The following is a 17669-nucleotide window of genomic DNA, read 5'->3' as shown; positions in this document are numbered from 1 at the left end:
CACCAGCCAGATTGATAGGAGTGGCCCACCCTAATCACCTTGTGTTAATAAAGGCCCTAGTTCCAAATTAACAGTCACATTCTGAGGTGCCTGAGATGAGGACTTCAGTATATGAATTTTAGGGGGACATAATTCAGCCCATAACACTAACCCTTTAGCTTTTTAATTTCTTAGGCCTCCTTTTTAGTCTTTAGCTATATTCACTTTATTGCTTTTTATTTAAAAAAAAATTTTTTTAACATTTATTTTTGAGAGACAGAGACAGAGAATGAGCAGGGGAGGGGCAGAGAGAAAGGGAGACACAGAATTCGAAGCAGGCTGCAGGCTCTGAGCTGTCAGCACAGAGCCCAATGTGGGGCTTGAGCTCACAAACCACGAGATCATGACCTGAGCCGAAGTCGGACGCTTAACCGACTGAGCCACCCGGGTGCCCCGCTTTTTTCTTTTTTTCTTTTAATTTTTTTTTAATGTTTATTTTTGAGAGAGAGAGCATGAGCAGGGGAGGGGCAGAGAGAGAGGGAGACACAGAGCCTGAAGCGGGGCTCGAACTGAAGAACTGTGAAATCATAAGCTGAGCCAGACGCTTAACCATCTGAGCCACCCAGGCACTCCACTTTATTGCTTTTTTCAAAAATAGTCCATATTTATTATTTTAATGGCTGCATGTCATATTTTCTATCGACAGATCAAAATTAACGATTTCTCTGTTTAGGCTGTCTAGTTTTTCCCTTGTAAAATTGTGCATTTATACACTTAGAATTTTGTCTAATTTTGAATTACATTCTTGTGTTAAATGTGGATAGGTCTTGATGTTTACTGCCCAACTGTTTTCAAAGGATTGTACTTAGTTATGGTAGATAGCATTAGCAAGAGACCTCATGCATGTTTATAGCTTCACTGTTGTTGGATTTTGTTTACTTTTTCCTGCTAACTCTGCAAGCATAAAAGGGGACCTTATTCTTTTGATTCTAAGATAATGATATTTTACGAATTAACCAAAAAGCCATGAAACAGAAATGATGGTGTGACATTGTGCTCTTGTTTTCTGCTATGTGGAAACTTGAATTCAGGGTATTGTTGCTTGGGTACTGACTTCTAGCTGTGCCTGCTCTGGGTATCTTTTTTCTTTTGACAGTTGGGTCTAGGTGTGCACACAATCCTAACCCTCAAATAATTTATAACAAGTAGAAGTAGTCATAGGTGGGGGCTGGCCAGTTGTCCAGAAAGGAGCTGATGGTGGACCATATGGCTTTTCAATAAAACTCCTCTGTGAAGATATTTAGCTGTTTTGCACTTTGTTGGCATGGGAATGGGAAGTACAGATAATTTTTTCTTCAGGCCCCCAAAGAACTCTCCATGAGTCTTGGCAGGTATGTGGAAATTTAGAAGGCAAAAAAGTGAAACATGCTCTAAGAAAATGACAGCATCATGGGCACTTGCTGGGAGGTTACTTTCGGCAGAGATTTTAAATATGGAAGGCCTGGGAATGGGCATTTGTAAAGGCCAAGAGTAGTTGGTAAGGGAAGGTCATTTCAGATAGAAGAAAGCAAAGCACAGAAGAAAATGAGGAACAGCAGTAATAGGGTTCAGTAGAAATAGAGTATTTTGGGGGGCACCTGGGTGGCTCAATCGGTTAAGCGTCTGGCTTTGGCTCAGGTCATGATCTTGTGGTTTGTGAGTTTGAGCCCCACATCGGGCTCTGTGCTGACAGCTCAGGGCCTGGAGCCTGCTTCAGATTCTGTGTCTCTCCATCTCTCAGCTCTTCCCCTCCTTATGCTCTGTGTCTGTCTCTCAATAATAAATAAACGTTAAAAAAAAAAAAAGAAATAGAGTATTTTTTTTAGTTTTTTAAAATGTTTATTTAAAATTTTTTTTGTTTGTTTTATTTTTGACAGAGAGACAGAGCATGAGTGGGGGAGGGGCAGAGAGAGAGGGAGACACAGAATCCAAAGCAGGCTCCAGCCTCTGAGCTGTCAGCACAGATCCCTATGCGGGGCTCAAACTCACAGATCCGCGAGATCATGACCTGAGCCGAAGTCGGACGCTCAACCGACTGAGCCACCCAGGCGCCCCTAAAATGTTTATGTTAAATGTTCATTTTTGAGAGAAAGCACATAAGAATAGGGGAGGGGCAGAGAGAGAGAGAGAAGGGGACAGAGGATCTGAAGCAGGCTCTACACTGATAGCAGAGATCCTGATGTGGGGCTTGAACCCACAAACTGTGAGATTGTGACCTGAGCTGAAGTCGGATGCTTAACCAACTGAGACACCCAGTGCCCCAGAAATATAGTATATTTAGAGAATGGAAATGAAAGTGGAGAAGAAAGCAGATGGCTTCATATGTAGTCCCAGACTCAAGAGTTTGTATTGAATTGATGAGACAGGGAAGAGCCCTTCAATATTTCAGGGCCAAGAGTAATGTGCATTAAGAAGATTATTATGACCATATTGTTTATATTGATGCCCTTAGGGAGTCTTGGAATTGACATGTCACTAGTTGTTTACTCCCCAAGAGAGCAAGAATGTTCTATTTCTTACTCCTTACTGCAGATTTTCTTTTCTGCCGTCTGTGTTTGCAGTTTGTACCTAGTGGGGGATGTGGTTGCCTTCAGTCCTTTCCACCAGCAGCTATTCCTATCTTTGATTTAAATTGCTGAAATTTATCTGTGCACTTCATTGTCCTCATTATTTATATATTTATTTGTTTTTGTATTTGCTTCTTTCATGTATCTTGGAATTTTGGGAAAAGGCTTGGCCTTTTGTGAACATTGCCAAGCCAGTCAGAACACTATTTATGTTTATGTGATAAAATACATGGTTGAGGCAAAAATCCTCAGATCTCACTTGCATTTATTGACTTAGTTCTGAGAGGCTCTATCTTTGCTGCTGAAGCTGTTCTCTTTTCCTGAATACTTCTGTGTGTAAAGCTGGTCTGGAAGCCTAGATTTAGGCCAGCCAAGGCTATATGTACTGTTATAAAAGCAAACGATGGTGACATTTGTTTATTCGTTCGTTTGTTCATTCATTCATTCAGTCTTTGAGTGCCTGCTGTGTGCCAGGCCTTGAAGGGACCTATTAGAGGGATTGAATGAGTAGACATTGTTTTTCTGTCATGGAGTTTGGCATGGAGATAGACAAGCATTAAACAAAAAATTACAAGTAAGTACAATTGAAAACGCTAACAAGTGCCAGGAAGCAAAAGTAAATGGTTTTTGTGAATACATTCATAATGTTTTACTACCATCACCACCATCCACCTTCAGAACTCTTTCATCTTGTAAAACTGAAACTCTATTTGCAATTGATTTTTGTATGTTGATCTTGTATCCTGCAACCTTGCTACACTTGTTTTTTAGTTTTAATATGTTTTTAGTTTTTTCTTTATATAAGATTATGTCATCTGCAAATATAGTTTTACTTTTTTTTTTTTTTTTTCCAATCTGAATGCCTTTTATTTCATTTTCGTATCTAATTGTCCTGGCTAGAACCCCCAGGACAATACTGGATAGAAGTGGTGAGAGTGGACATCTTTATTTTGTTCCTGTTCGGGGGCAACTTTCAGCCTTTTACCATTGAATATGATGTTAGTTCTGAGTGTTTTATAGATGCCCTTTTTCAAGTTGAGGAAGTTCTATTTCTAGTTTGTTGAGTGTTTTTATCATGAAGAAGTGTGGAATTTTTTCAGATGCTTTTTCTGAGCGAATAATGATCTGGATTTACCTTCCTGCCATAAAACAACTAGGAAAATGGACAAATATATGAAACCACTGATTTCATACACTGACAAGGAACACAGGACTATAATACCTGAGAGACGGAAGAAACAAAGTGAGCCCTATGACTGCCTGGTTTTCTGCCAAAAGACATATCTCAGACCACAGAAACAGGAAAGCTACAAAGCTAATTTTACAAAGCTAATTTAAAACTTTGCTAGGGCAGGTCTATAATAGCTTTTGCTACAGGGATAGTTTAACTCCACTGGTAAGGTATGGCCCTTTTGAGGTTTCTACTGAATGCTTTGAGGGCTTTCCACTCTGGCTGGGAGTAACTCAGACTCTTCTCGGCTATATATGAACTCTGGGAACTATTCAGTACGCAGTTCCCTGGTTGTTCTTTTCCAACTTCCTGGAATATCACCTATACTAGTGTGTGTTAGTATTCATCAAAAATTCAAGGGAACTCTTGCTATGATTTCTGGAGATTTTTTTGTTTAGCTCTCTCCTCTTCAGAATTTCCAGCTGCTTTAGACTTCCTGTATTCTTACTTCTATCTCCTCCACTTAGACCTGCATGACTGGGATGTCCTTTCCTGTTCTGTGGTCTGAGATATGTCTTTTGGCAGAAAACCAGGCAGTCATAGGGCTCACTTTGTTTCCTCTGCCTCTCAGGTATTATAGTCCTGTGCTCCTTGTCCAGTGTATGAAATCAGTGGTTTCATGTATTTGTCCATTTTCCTAGTTGTTTTAATGCAGGAAGGTAAATCCAGATCCTATTAATCTCTCATGGCCACAGGTAGAAGTTCTTGGATCACAAGATTTTATTGCTAGAGCAGACATTGCAAAAAAACTATCTGGTCATCCTTTTACATTTGAGAAAACTGAGACTTGGGGGAGAAGACTTATCAATATTGGCATAGTTTTATTTTTATTTTATTTTATTTTATTTTATTATTTTTTTAATGTTTATTTATTTTTGAGAGAGACAGAGATAGGATGTGAGTGGGTTAGGGGCAGAGAGAGAGGGAGACACAGAATCCAAAGCAGGCTCCAGGCTCCAACCTGTCAGCACAGAGCCCGAGACGGGGCTCGAACTCATGAGCTGTGAGATCATGACCTGAGCCAAAGTCGGACGCTCAACCGACTAAGCCACCCAGGCGTCCCTTGGCATAATTTTAAGACATTAGCAAGATTCTGTGGATTTATATATATACACACACTTGCTGTTTTGTCCACGTTTTACAGAAGGAAATACAAAGTCAAAATGTTCAGATAGGTTTTGTCAGTTACCTTGGGTCACTTAGATAAGAAGTGCTAGAGTTGGAATGAAAATCACAACTCCGTACAGCTCCCCTGAGCATTGCCTGGTGAAACGATGTGTCAGGAATCAGAGACATGCATTTGTATGTGCTGTACTCTGCCAAGCACATGAGCTGGGCTCAAGAAACGGAGACTCATTCGTTGTGTGTAAAGGCTCATGGAGTGCTACTTGTGTTGGATGTTGTAGAAAGCCATGTTAATTGATCACAGCCAACAGAACATCTTTAATGAAACCCTCATCCAGGACTGCTTGTAGGAGCAGGTGCTGTTCCACATGCATCTGCAGCTCCATGTGAATCTTGTTACAATCACTGTTATCATGATAGCTCTCAGTCACTTAGGAAATGTTAGCTCATGTTCAGTGTTCTCCATGGATGGGGATAGTGCATTTGAGAAAGACAACTAAAAATCAGATTTAGGTGCGCCTGAGTGGCTCAGTCGGTTAAGTGTCTGGCTTTTGATTTTGGCTCAGGTCATGATCTTGTAGTTCATGGGTCAGAGCCCTGCATTGGGTTCTGTGCTGACAGTACAGAGCCTGCTTGGGATTCTCTCCCTCCCTCTCTCTCTACTCCTCCCCTGCTCGTGCTTGCTCTCTCTCTCTCTCTCAAAATAAATAAATAAACTTAAAAAAAAAAACAACCCAGATTTAACAGGTCACCTGGGTGGCTCAGTCAAATAAGCATCTGATTCTTGATCTCGGTTCAGGTCATGATTTTGTGGTTTGTGGGATCATGCACGGAGCCTGCTTGAGATTCTCTCTCCCTCTCTCTCTGCCCCTCCTCCTCCAATAAAATAAACTAAAAGGGGGGGGGGATTTTTAAAAAACAGATTTAACGAAACACTGCCACTAATACTTAAAGCTTAATCTCCTGTTCTCAGGGAATTTTGTTTCTCTATAAAGACTATTCCCAGAGGTTTCAGATAACAAAAGTTGTATTCTTTTAAAAACTCATTAATTATCCAACATGTAATGCTATTATTGGTAGGTTTATTTTGACCTAAATATTTTACCTACACCCACTGTTATGTTTTGACTTTTCATCTGCAGTTCTCTCTGCCCAATGGTTCAGACTTGTGGGGGCACCTTGTTTTCTCCTTGGTTTGGCATTTCTTTACCTTGGCAGTCTAAATTCACCGTGTGGTCTTTCTCTTTTAATAGCCTTCGGTTAAAGTATTGTCAAGAGTTCTTAGCAAAGTCTAAGTGAGTTACCTTTGTTGCCTCCTGGTCGTCCATTGACTTATCAACTTCCTCAAAGTGTTGCCCAGAGCCCCTTTGGATCCTTTTTGTAAATGGCCATCACTGTCAGATTTTGAGCTTAACAACCTTTAATAATGCAGGATCTACTCCCCTTTACCCCCTAAAAACAACCAACTTTTTAGTTGATTGTAAAATTCTGAAAAAAAAATCAGTGTTTTTTCTTTTCATTTTTTAAATTAAGAAAAAATTTAATGTTTATTTTTGAGAGACAGACAGACTGCAAGCAGGGGAGGGGCAGAGAGGGAGGGAGACACAGAATCCGAAGCAGGCTCCAGGCTCTGAGCTGTCAGCACAGCTCAAACACATGAACTGTGAGATCATGACTTGAGCCGAAGTCAGACACTTAACCAACTGAGCCACCCAGGCGCCCCTCTTTTCATTCTTTTAAATTGCAGCATTAATGCTTTATTCTGCATTAGGACTTTGACCTCTCTGTGTCTCAGTTTCTTCATCCATAGAATGAAGATAATAAATAGTGCACTATTGTGAGGATTAGATAAATACAAACCAGCACCTCACATGTGATCAATGTTCAATAACTATTGACTATTAGTATTTGGAGACTGGCACCCAGCAGAACTGATTTTCCCTTGTCTGATATGTGATGACTTCTATAGGACCCGGGTTCAAGTCTTCACTTTTTTCCCCCTACAAGAGTCCCAGTGTCCAAGGCCATTTTGCATCAGAGCCTAGACCTGGTGCCAGGCTTTTGGGGGTCCTCATCATTTAGTTTCTGACCTGCATTATTCACTAGTTGTGGCCTTTTTATTGGTTGTATAACTCTGGCTGGATTGTAAGGATTGTGAGAGTGTGACTACATATTATACATGACTTAACCTGATTATTCTTCCATCCATCCCCCTGTTCATTTAATGATGCAGCAAATATTTGTTCAGTGCCAATTGCATGCCAGCACTGTGCCCAGTACTGGTTATATGACAAATGACACCACATAGTTAAGCCCTACAGTAGGATGGCTGGGTTCCAGTGGTCCTCTTTCTTTTTACTTTCCTTCCTATCTCATTAAATCCCTGTGACTTCAGCCCCTTTAGTTCCACTAAATAGTTGTTAAGTTTCTGGAACGTGTAGGGTGCATCAGATACAGTGATGTGGGGGGCAGTGATGAGGCGAACACAGTCCTGTCTGCAGTGAATGGAAGATAAGTATACAAGTAACTCTGAAATAAGACTTTTCAAAAGATAATTATGTCAAGAAAATTACGTTATTCTTGGTGGGCTATTGAGAGGTGTGATGGGAAAGATCTTCGCACATTACTGGGGTCTGAGAAAGCTTTGAGAAATGGGAGACAGGATCTTGGAAGGATGGATAGAATTTTTATAGGGGAGATAAGGCAGGTTGAATGAAATGTTAAAGATGGGTGAAAACCATGGAAAAGGCCAGGTAGGGAGAAGTGAGCTCGGTATTCAGGGCCCGGGTGTTTGGGGCAAATTGGGAAGGACCTTCATTGCCAGGTTGGGAGTGTGCATTGAGTGTTCACTGGGGTGGGGAGCTGTTGAAGGTGCATGAGCTGGGAGTAGTAACATTGGAGTAGGGAGAGACAAAAGTCAGAGAGGATCTAGTTAAGAGCCTATTGTCTAAGATTGTACTTAACCTGTCTGGGCCTAGTTGCCTAACCTATTAAACAAAGATAGGATTACACATGATCTGCCTGAAAGGGGACATTTGGCAGATGAGTGTGCAACTTCTTTCAGCTCTCCATCTCTGATTCTGCTTACATTTGGGAGTTGTGAGAGGTCTTCAGGTCTGAAATCCAAGTGAGCATCATCTCAGTGAAGTAGTTGAACTTGCATCATGTATTCTGGATGTCTTTAGAGAAATTATGCTCAATGAAAAGAAAAGCTCACCTTCCATTTTTCGTGTGTTTTTTGTTGTTGTTGTTAATGAAGTAATTTAATAAGTTTGCTTTTTATTTACACAGAGCTGTGAAATATTTTCAAGACCATTTTGTGAGATTAAACTTTATATTCCTGGGTCTCGTTTCACGTGGTACCTGCTTCAGTCTTTGCCGTGCCTGTGTGCAGTCACAGGTGTCTTTGTCAGGGCTGAAACTTTCCTACTTGGTTTGAGACTCCTGGGGAAATTGTAGTTACTGGGGCGGGGAGGGGGAGTTGTAGTTAAATAGGAGTTATTTTAGGGTACCTGGCTGGCTCAGTCGGTGGAGTGTGCAACTCTTGATCTTGGGGTTGTAAGTTTGAGCCCCACAGATTACTTAAAAATAAAATATTTAAAAAACAAATAGGAGTTGATTCACTGATATTAAGATGTTGGAGTTAAAGAAGTTGTGAGACTGTCTCCTTGGCTTTGGCTTTGCATTGCTATTAGAGTACAAGCCAGGCTCCCAGTCTCTACCTGAACTTGGACTTCTGGGCATCCCTGCTTTCTCTTTCCCATTGTATTGTCTCTCCAGCGGCCTCTGCCAGAATGCTTTAGATCTCTATTTCTTTACAATCATTCCTAAGAGAAAGATTACTAAGACAAAGAACGTTACTTCTCTTCAGGTTAGAAGGTGCTTCTCTTTCTGGATTGTGTATTTGCCCTTTTAAAATATGCTTTCTTTTTTTAAATTGCAATGATAATTGATATTTTCAAAGCAAATCTCAAGCATTGCACTTGATCTCCTTTGCCATTAGAATATCCCAAGAAACTGTATGAATGTCAGTGAATGACTTCTCATTGGTTCCATAACAGAACAGCAAAGTTGAGGCCTGATGTGTCTGAATGCTCTGCTCAAGGGTTCTTATGGCAGGGATTTTCAAGGTGAATAGGCATCACCTGTTTTCCTATTCATAACAAATCCAGATTTTTAGTTCCTTTATCAGGTATTTACTGTTTTGAAAATAATTCTAAGTTCTCCATATATTCAATAAATTGCTGATTTACTGCCTATCTGCTTCTGCTAGCCACTCTTATGGCATATCCAGTAACAACAGATATTGTTTATTAAATGCATAGTATGTATTATGCACTGTCCTAAGTGCTTTACCCACATTTCATCTCCCCCCTCTCCCACATTTAATCTTTTAATGAACAGTATGGGAGGCATTGCGACTGTAGGTAGGTTTGGGTAAAGTGCTTTTGAGTACCACTGAGTAGTGGAGATCTGTGATTATTCTGACTCTGAAATGCAGACGTTGGCTCTTGTGCTTTACTTCCTCTGTGTGTACATCATTTTAACCCTTGGCCCAAGCTTCTCAGTGCATATATGTTTTGGGAGCATGTGCATGATCATTTCAGAAGCTGGAGATGATCTTTTTATGACCTTTGAATTGGAAAAGAATGACTTACTGGTTATATAGACTCATTGGTGTTTATGCTATTGTTTATATCTTATATTCTGAATGTGGGTTTATATATTTTTTTAATCTATTGGTTTTTGGTTGTTGTTGGTGGTGGTCTCATTTTCTAGGTCCAAAAGCTGCTTTGTATGTGCCCAGTAGATTTCCATGGGATCTTCCAATTGGATGAACGACGGAGAGATGCAGTGATTGCATTGGGCATTTTTCTCGTTGAATCTGATCTTCAGGTATGTCTTTACTACATTAAAAGTGTTTCTGTAAAAGGGGGAATGTAATTAGAATTTAAATTTGTACCTGGTTATATTTACCTGAAGCAGTACTAGAAGAATGCATACAAACCTAATAAAGGTGGTTAGTGATAGTGAGGCAGAGTAGGTGGAACAGGTTGGGGTGTGTGATTTAAGTAATTTAGTTAATGTATACCTTCTTAGGAAATTTTGTTTTTCGAATTGTGTGAATATATTAAGTTAAAAAAATATATATATATATACACATATATGTATACATATATATATATATATATACACACGTATATAAAATGGATTTTGATTGTTGTGTTTTGCCAGAAAGTTAGTTAAAATGCTTGTGAAATAATTGTGTGCCTTCCAGGGTAGACTTGATTTTTAATCTAAGGTCAAACATTTATCGGTCAAACTCAGAGTAACCATTTTTTTTTCCTTGTGAAAAGATAGGGTTCTTTGAGATAATTTTGACATAATACCATCTTTTTCAGAACTGTGATAGGTATAGGTACGCCTGGCTGGTTACGTTGGTGAAGCATGTGATTCTTCATCTTGGGGTTGTAAGTTCGAGCCCCACATTAGGTATAGAAATTACTTACAGATAAAAAAAAAATCTTAAAAAAAAAAGAACTGTGATAGATATAACTTTTAGAGTACATGTTACTGTGTCCTTTAGAGGTAATTTAAAAATCAATGTTGTGGCTCCAATAGAAAATGATGTGGCCATTTTTTTTGTTTTTTGTTTTTTTAGTACTTCCCAAAGCTAATTAAAGCAAATGATTAATCACTGAATACAGACTCTTTTATTTATTTATTGTTATCATTATCAAGAATCACTTTTAATTCCATGTTTAATCATGCTGTGCTAGGAAAAAAATGATGTCTGATATTTGAATTTTTATTTATCTAAAAACGCTTATGTGTTCTGGAATTCTACTTCAACAAGGATTAATATTTTTGACAGAATAGTTATGCATTTGTAAAAAAATAAGCATTTTAATTTTAGAGTAATATTTAAAAAATTAAATAGGTTATTTGATCAGGGCCCCATGAAAAACCAAAATTAGATGCACATAAACTGCATTTTAATTATTCTATTTATTTATAAGTGTGAAAAGAAAAAATCATTTCTACTTTTCTATTTGCAAAGTCCTATTTAAATTAAATTTAATTTATTTAAATTTAAGTATAAAGGAAAATGATTTTTAAAATAATTTGTATGAGAAACTGCTGTTCAAATGTGTATTAATTGAAAATACCTTTGGCAAACTTTACTTAATAGACTGACCTAAAGATTGACCTTAATAGATTGACCCTAATACTTGTAGTAGGCTTTTTAGGGTGGCATAAAAGAGATGAATATAAATTGCCTTTGGTGTAATTTGGGTTCCTGGTAAGGATTGGCAAGACTTGGGGTGGCAGCTGATGTCCCTTGAGCCATACAGTCTGCCAGTGTTTCCAGGAATCCTGTTGGCCTCATGGACACTAGGAAAGGAGCCCAGCACTCTTTGCCAGCCCTCTGAGCCCTAGTAACCAGCTTTCTCTTGGTTCACCTGGTGTTGATATTTCCTGCCTCCATCCAGGATGGACTGTGCTACTGGCCTCCACGTCTAGTCAGTGGGCCACGCTGGCAGCTGCTGTGGCCATAGTAGCAGGTGTAGTTTACTACCAGGGCGCCTGGGTGGCTCAGTCGGTTGAGCGTCCAACTTCGGCTGAGGTCATGATCTCACTGCTTATGAGTTCGAGCCCTGCGTCAGGCTCTGTGCTGACAGCTCGGAGCCTGGAGCCTGTTTTGGATTCTGTGTCTCCCTCTCTCTCTGCCCCTAACCTACTTGCATTGTCTCTTTCTCAAGAATAAATGAACATTAAAAAAAAAATTTTTTTTTAAATGAAAAGAAGTAGTTTACTACCACATGCTACAAAAGCCATAACAGGTTATACAGGGGAGAACACCTGGGGTCACTTCCTCTGCAGGGAGCCTGGCTGTGCACATCCTTCAGAGTTTTGTGCGTATTAGTACACTGGGATCCTGGACAGATGTAACCAACTCCTTTATGTGATTCAGAGGAAAAGTTTTGCATTTGGTAAAGAAAGTTCTCTATTTGTCATGGTTATTTATTGTGGTGTAACAAACTACCCCAAAACTTGGTGGCTTAATACAACAGATTTGTTTATTTGTTTTTTTCTCATGAATCTGCAATTTAATTAGAGCTCAGAAGAGTCATTTGTCTCTGCTCCATTCAGTGTCACATGGTGGGCTTGAAAGCTAGAGGCTGGAATCACCTGAGAAGACTCGTTCATGCACATGTGTGGGCGTGGATCCTGGCTGTTGCTGGGACCTAAGCTGGGGCTCTTAGCCAGGGCACCCCTATGTACATGACCTCTCCGTGTGGCCTGGGCTATATCACTTTTTTTTTTAATTTATTTTTGAGAGAGAGAGTGTGTGTGTGAGCAGCAGAGGGGCAGAGAAAGAGGGAGACACAGAATCCAAACCAAGCTCCAGGCTCTGTCAGCACAGAGCCTGACGTAGGACTTGAACCCGTGAACCCAGATCACTACCTGAGCTGAAGTTGGGTGCTCAACCAACTGAGCCACCAGGCTCCCCTTTTTAAAAAATTTTTTTTAAAATGTTTAACGTTTATTTATTTTTGAGAGAGAGACAGAGTGCGAGTAGGGGAAGGGCAGCAAGAGAGGGAGACACAGAATCTGAAGTAGGCTGCAGGCTCTGAGCTGGTAGCACAGAGCCCGATGTGGGGCTCGAACCCACAAACTGCAAGATCATGACCTGAGCCGAAGTCAGATGCTCAACCGACTGAGCCACCCAGGCGCCCCTGTCTGTCTGTCACAACATAGTGTCTGGGTCCCAAGGGCATGTGTCCTGAGAGAAAGGCAGATGGATGCTGCACTGCTTTTTTAACCTAACTTAGGAAGTCAGTCTCATTTATACCACAGCTGACCCTTGAACAATGTAGGGTTTAGGGGCACTGACCCCCTGTGCCATTGAAAATCCACATATAATTTTGATTCTCCCAAAATTTAACTATTAATAGCCTACTATTGACCAGAAGCCTTACTGAAAACAATAAACTAGAGAAAAGAAAATGTTATTAAGAAAACTGTAAGGAAGAGAAAATACATTTACAATACTGTAAAAAAGCCATATATAAGTGGACCCGTGTACTTCAAACCCTTGTTGTTCGAGGATCAGCTGTACTTTCTAAAAACACCAGAAGCAAGTCACTAAGGCAGCCCATTTTCTAGAGGAAGTGAATTTGACTCCACCTTTCAGTTGGAGTGTCACAGAATTTGGAGTCATGTTTTCTTTTTCTTTTTCTTTTTTTTTTTTTTTTTTTGAGAGAGAAAGAGCATGAGCAGAGAATGGGTAGAGAGGGAAAAAGAGGATCCGAAGCAGGCGCCATGCTGACAGCAGCAAGCTCGATGTGGGGCTTGAACACAAGAATTGTGAGATCATGACCTAAGCTGAAGTCAGATGCTTAACTAATTGAGCCACCCAGGAACCCCGTGGAGTCATGTTTTCAATATCACCACATGTGTTTATCAGTGTTTCAGAACCAAATGGTATTCCTCTTCTCAGGAGCACACTTACCTAATCCTTAACTGGAGCAGTTATAAGTAGGGAAACAGCCAAAAGAGCCAGTCATAGAAGATTGTGAAGTTACATGTTGACTGGCTAGTTTGGAAACTAGAAGAAAGTAGTTTTTGTATTGGCTAACGATGGCTATTAAGTCTAATGCTCAGATTGAGAGAAGCAAAAGGAAACCTGAAGCAGAAAATTAAGAAAAAAAGAAAAAAGAAAAGGGGACAAAGGCCATGAATAACAGAAGTATCACCAAGTTTAAAAGCTTCTGGCTGTGAGCTTCCCTCAGTCCAGAGGATCTGATCCTGGGGCCCACTGAAAGGCTTGAGGGCTTTCTGAATACTCTTACTGAGGCAGTTTTGAGAGTGTGTGCTCACACATACCTTCTGGAGAGGCCCTCGTAGGGGCCCAGTGTCCAGAGGAGGCCAGAACCAGGCTGGACATTCAGAGCAGAAGAGCAGGTTGTAGCCCTTCCCTTAGGCACCTAGTGCAGGCTTATGGGATGACCTCGGACGCCCCCTGCTGCCACCACATGGAAATAGGAAGGGTGCAATGCCATGGGACCATCCATATTTGAGATGATTTGGATGTGTATGCTTTGCTTTAGGCTTAGTACTGAAAAGCTACCAGCCACACATTTGTATTAAATGTGTTTGTTTTTTTTTTTTTAAGCATAAAGATTCCGTGGTTCCTTACCTTCTCCGACTGCTTAAAGGTCTTCCGAAAGTGTATTGGGTAGAAGAAAGCACAGCTCGGAAAGGCAGAGGTAATTTTGTATAACGTTTTCCCTGAATTCAGGGAAGAACATGTATGCTCACAGTCTGTAAAGATCAAGTGTTTAATCATGTTAATGCATCAAGTACAGTGTTTCTAGCTGGTTCCACTCCTGGCTGTGGGACAGCTGCCTGCCTGCAGCAACATGGGCTATGCTTACTCACTGTTGTCCAGAGTCCATGCTGAAGGTGGGGCAAAGGCAAGGCTGAGAAAACTGACTTTGTATTGTACTCTGGGAGTGAACAGGAACTTGGAGACCTGCGGGAACCTTTTCTCATGTCTCATTGCCAGAATTAGGTCCCCTGCCCATCCCTGAACCTGTCTTTCTTACCCTTCGATGAATAGGCTCACTCCTGGAGTGAGGCCAGTTCTCCAGATTTCATCACTGCTGCTCAAAAAGGAAGGGTGAGATGGATGTCCAGGATTTGAACACCATGTCCGCTATAAATAATAAATAGTTTATCATTTTGTTGCTGTTGGCTGAGTTTTAAATTTTGCACCTTTAAGAATGGTAATAAGCCTGCTATGTGCCAAGCATTGTGCTAAGCGCTTGTAACACTGATATTCCCATACATTGATTTCCCAAGACTCCCAAATCAGTTTGGAACACCACCAACATTTTAGAGATCACGACCCTGGAGACCAAAGTTTTCTTATAGTCTCCCTCTATGAGACCCGCGGCCCACCTTCAGACAAAGCAAGGGGTTGGTGTCTATAAAGAAAGCCCTTGTTCTTTTGGTTGGTGGCACGGCCCTAATTTGTTGGGTGGGCTTAGCCTGCTAAGGGTGGCTTTTGCTGATCTCATGAACATCCTGCCTCAGCCTAGTCCTCTCGTTCTTTGGGTTTCATCATTTCTGGTAACATACTATGCCTAAAACTGACAGACCCCAGATTATGCATGTATCCTCAAATTTAAAGGACTACAATTTTTTTAATTGAAATGTAGTTGACATACAATATTATATTAGTTCCAGGCATACAACAGTGATTTGAGGTGTATATACATTACAAAGTGATCACAGTGATAAATCTAGCTACCACTCGTCACCATACCAAGTTGATACTTATTATTGACAGTATTCCCTATGTGGTGCATTGTATCCCTATGTCTTATTTGTTTTAGAACTGAAAGTTTGTACCTTTTAATCCCCTTCCCCTATTTCGTTCATCCTCCCACCCTAAAGGTCTACAGATTAGATAGAAAGCATTGCTAAAAAGTCAAACATCTCTCTGTCAACCATTGTTATCTAACTTGGGGAGAAGTAGAATACCAGTAGAAGTTGATTCTATTTTCTTTCCTTTCCAAACAAATACCGCTTCTATGTACATGGACTCCTATTAGAATGTAAGTATTAGCATTATTTGAAGCATTGTTAGGGATATATAAATCTCCAATTATTGGGTAACATTTCACTCTTTTATTTTTTACGAAGGCAGTATGATTTAGACCTTTAAACTCTAGAGCAGTAGTTCTCAAAGTGGCATTCCTGGATCAGCAGCCTCGGTGTCAGAACTTGTCAGAAATGCAGATTCTCAGTCCTTGCATCAGAGCTGCTGAATTAGAAGTCTGGGACAAGGAAGCCTCCAGGTGATCCTGATCACACTCTAGTTTGAGAAGGACCTAGATCTGCATCTTAAAATTATAAGTACGGAAGTGAACACATAACAGTCTTCTGCCATGTACTATGAATAGATCCATAAATCAGTGGGCAGCTCTCTGTCCTTGATTAAATTCAACGCTCAAAATTGATTAAATATTTAATAGCAATTGGGTCTACACAGCAGTGATTCTGACATTTTTAAGGTGCACACCATAGAAGTACTGGTTAGCTTTGGTCTTTTAGGTACAGTGATCCCTTCCCAACCTTGAGTCCATGCTCCTGAGGACCTCCCAATGAGGGGGCTCGGTAGTAGATGGGCTTAAAAACCTATTAGGAATAGGGGCGCCTGGGTGGCGCAGTCGGTTGAGCGTCCGACTTCAGCCAGGTCACGATCTCGCGGGCTGTGGGTTCGAGCCCCGCGTCAGGCTCTGGGCTGATGGCTCAGAGCCTGGAGCCTGCTTCCAATTCTGTGTCTCCCTCTCTCTCTGCCCCTCCCCCATTCATGCTCTGTCTCTCTCTGTCCCAAAAATAAATAAACGTTGAAAAAAAAAATTTTTTTAAAAAATAAAAAAAATAAAAAAAATAAAAAAAAAAACCTATTAGGAATAGAGCAAATCTTTGGAAGCTCTTATTAGGATTTTCTCCATTTGTCAAAATAAAGCAGAAAAGAAATATAAACAATTCAGTTTAAAGTAGTGGTAATTGGTATTTGACAGGTAGCCTCATATACCATTTCTTACACTTTATCAAGATTGGTTTCTCACCCTAGGTAGAAATTTAGGTCAGGAATTAAAAAATGGAGTCTGTTATGTTGAGAGAGTTGTATAATCTCAAACTATAAACTGGCTCAGAAACATTTAAGTTTGTTGAACCAAAGCATTCTATTAAAAGAAATTAGGGGTATTTCTCAGCAAATATGTTGGGCCCATATCTGTTCTTTTCAGGTTCACCTCACTGAGGGCAGCCACCCCTATAAACTGGTCCCTTGGCAGATCCTGTGAGAAAGGGAACTTACTGAATCAGGTGGCCAGTACGTGTAGCCCAGTGTCTCAGTGGTAATGATCTGACTCATGTCTGTGTGCCTTCCAGCCACCCTCCCGGTTGCAGAGAGTTTCAGCTTCTGCTTGGTCACTTTGCTGTCTGATGTGGCTTATAGGGACCCCTCACTCCGGGATGAGGTAAGTGTGTGGTGAGTTGGAGTGCATTTCTGTATGATCAAAGAGAGTCCCAAAGTAACAGAAAAGAGTAAATAAAATTTTGAAGTGATTTGGTTGTTTCTGTTGATTTATTTTGTACTAACACACCTAAGAAATGTTAAATATATACTAACAATACCCAGTGACCACTTGAGTCTTCTTTCATCCAGCCCTCCCCATAATTCTGTGAGGTAGGCAGCACAAGGCCAAGGCAGCTGACTTTCCTGATGGCTCACAATCCCTGTTGGAGATTGAAGTCATTCATGGAAGGAAATGATCTAGATTGTTGAAATTATACCCAGATTTTAAGTGCCCTAATTTTTTTTGGTTTGAATTTATTTTGTTGAAATGTTACTTAAATGCGTTTCATATTCCCCTCCTTTTTAAACAAAGAATACGATCATAATCTAAACTTTTTCTTAATCAGATTTTTTGTTTTAAAAATCAGTATGTATATGCTGCTATCCTCAGGACCTGCCAAGGAGTGCCTGGTTGCTTGTCTATATGTTAAATATTCCCAGCTAGCTATGCTTTTTGAGTCCTTGTATCTTTTTTAATTTCTAAAATCTCTTCATATCAAAGTGTAAATTCTATTGTCAGTATTTCTGTCATTAACATTCTTCTCTATTCTTTTTTCTTAGTTTACGT

General features: G+C 40.3%; 1 protein-coding gene across 2 annotated transcripts in view; it reads left to right on the top strand.

The window, feature by feature from the left end:
• PI4KA (phosphatidylinositol 4-kinase alpha) overlaps positions 1-17669 on the top strand; it is a 111506-nt gene that overhangs the window by 5553 nt on the left and 88284 nt on the right. For both annotated transcript variants that reach the window (XM_030292318.1, XM_030292320.1), the window contains exons 2-4: positions 9721-9837; positions 14123-14216; positions 16915-17003. In XM_030292318.1, coding sequence (XP_030148178.1) covers positions 9721-9837; positions 14123-14216; positions 16915-17003 — 300 coding nt within the window. The remainder of the gene's footprint in view (positions 1-9720; positions 9838-14122; positions 14217-16914; positions 17004-17669) is intronic.

Source organism: Lynx canadensis, chromosome D3, assembly GCF_007474595.2.
Source record: "Lynx canadensis isolate LIC74 chromosome D3, mLynCan4.pri.v2, whole genome shotgun sequence".
In the NCBI taxonomy this organism is placed as follows: Eukaryota; Metazoa; Chordata; class Mammalia; order Carnivora; family Felidae; genus Lynx; species Lynx canadensis.
This window is presented reverse-complemented; position numbering and strand designations above follow the sequence as displayed.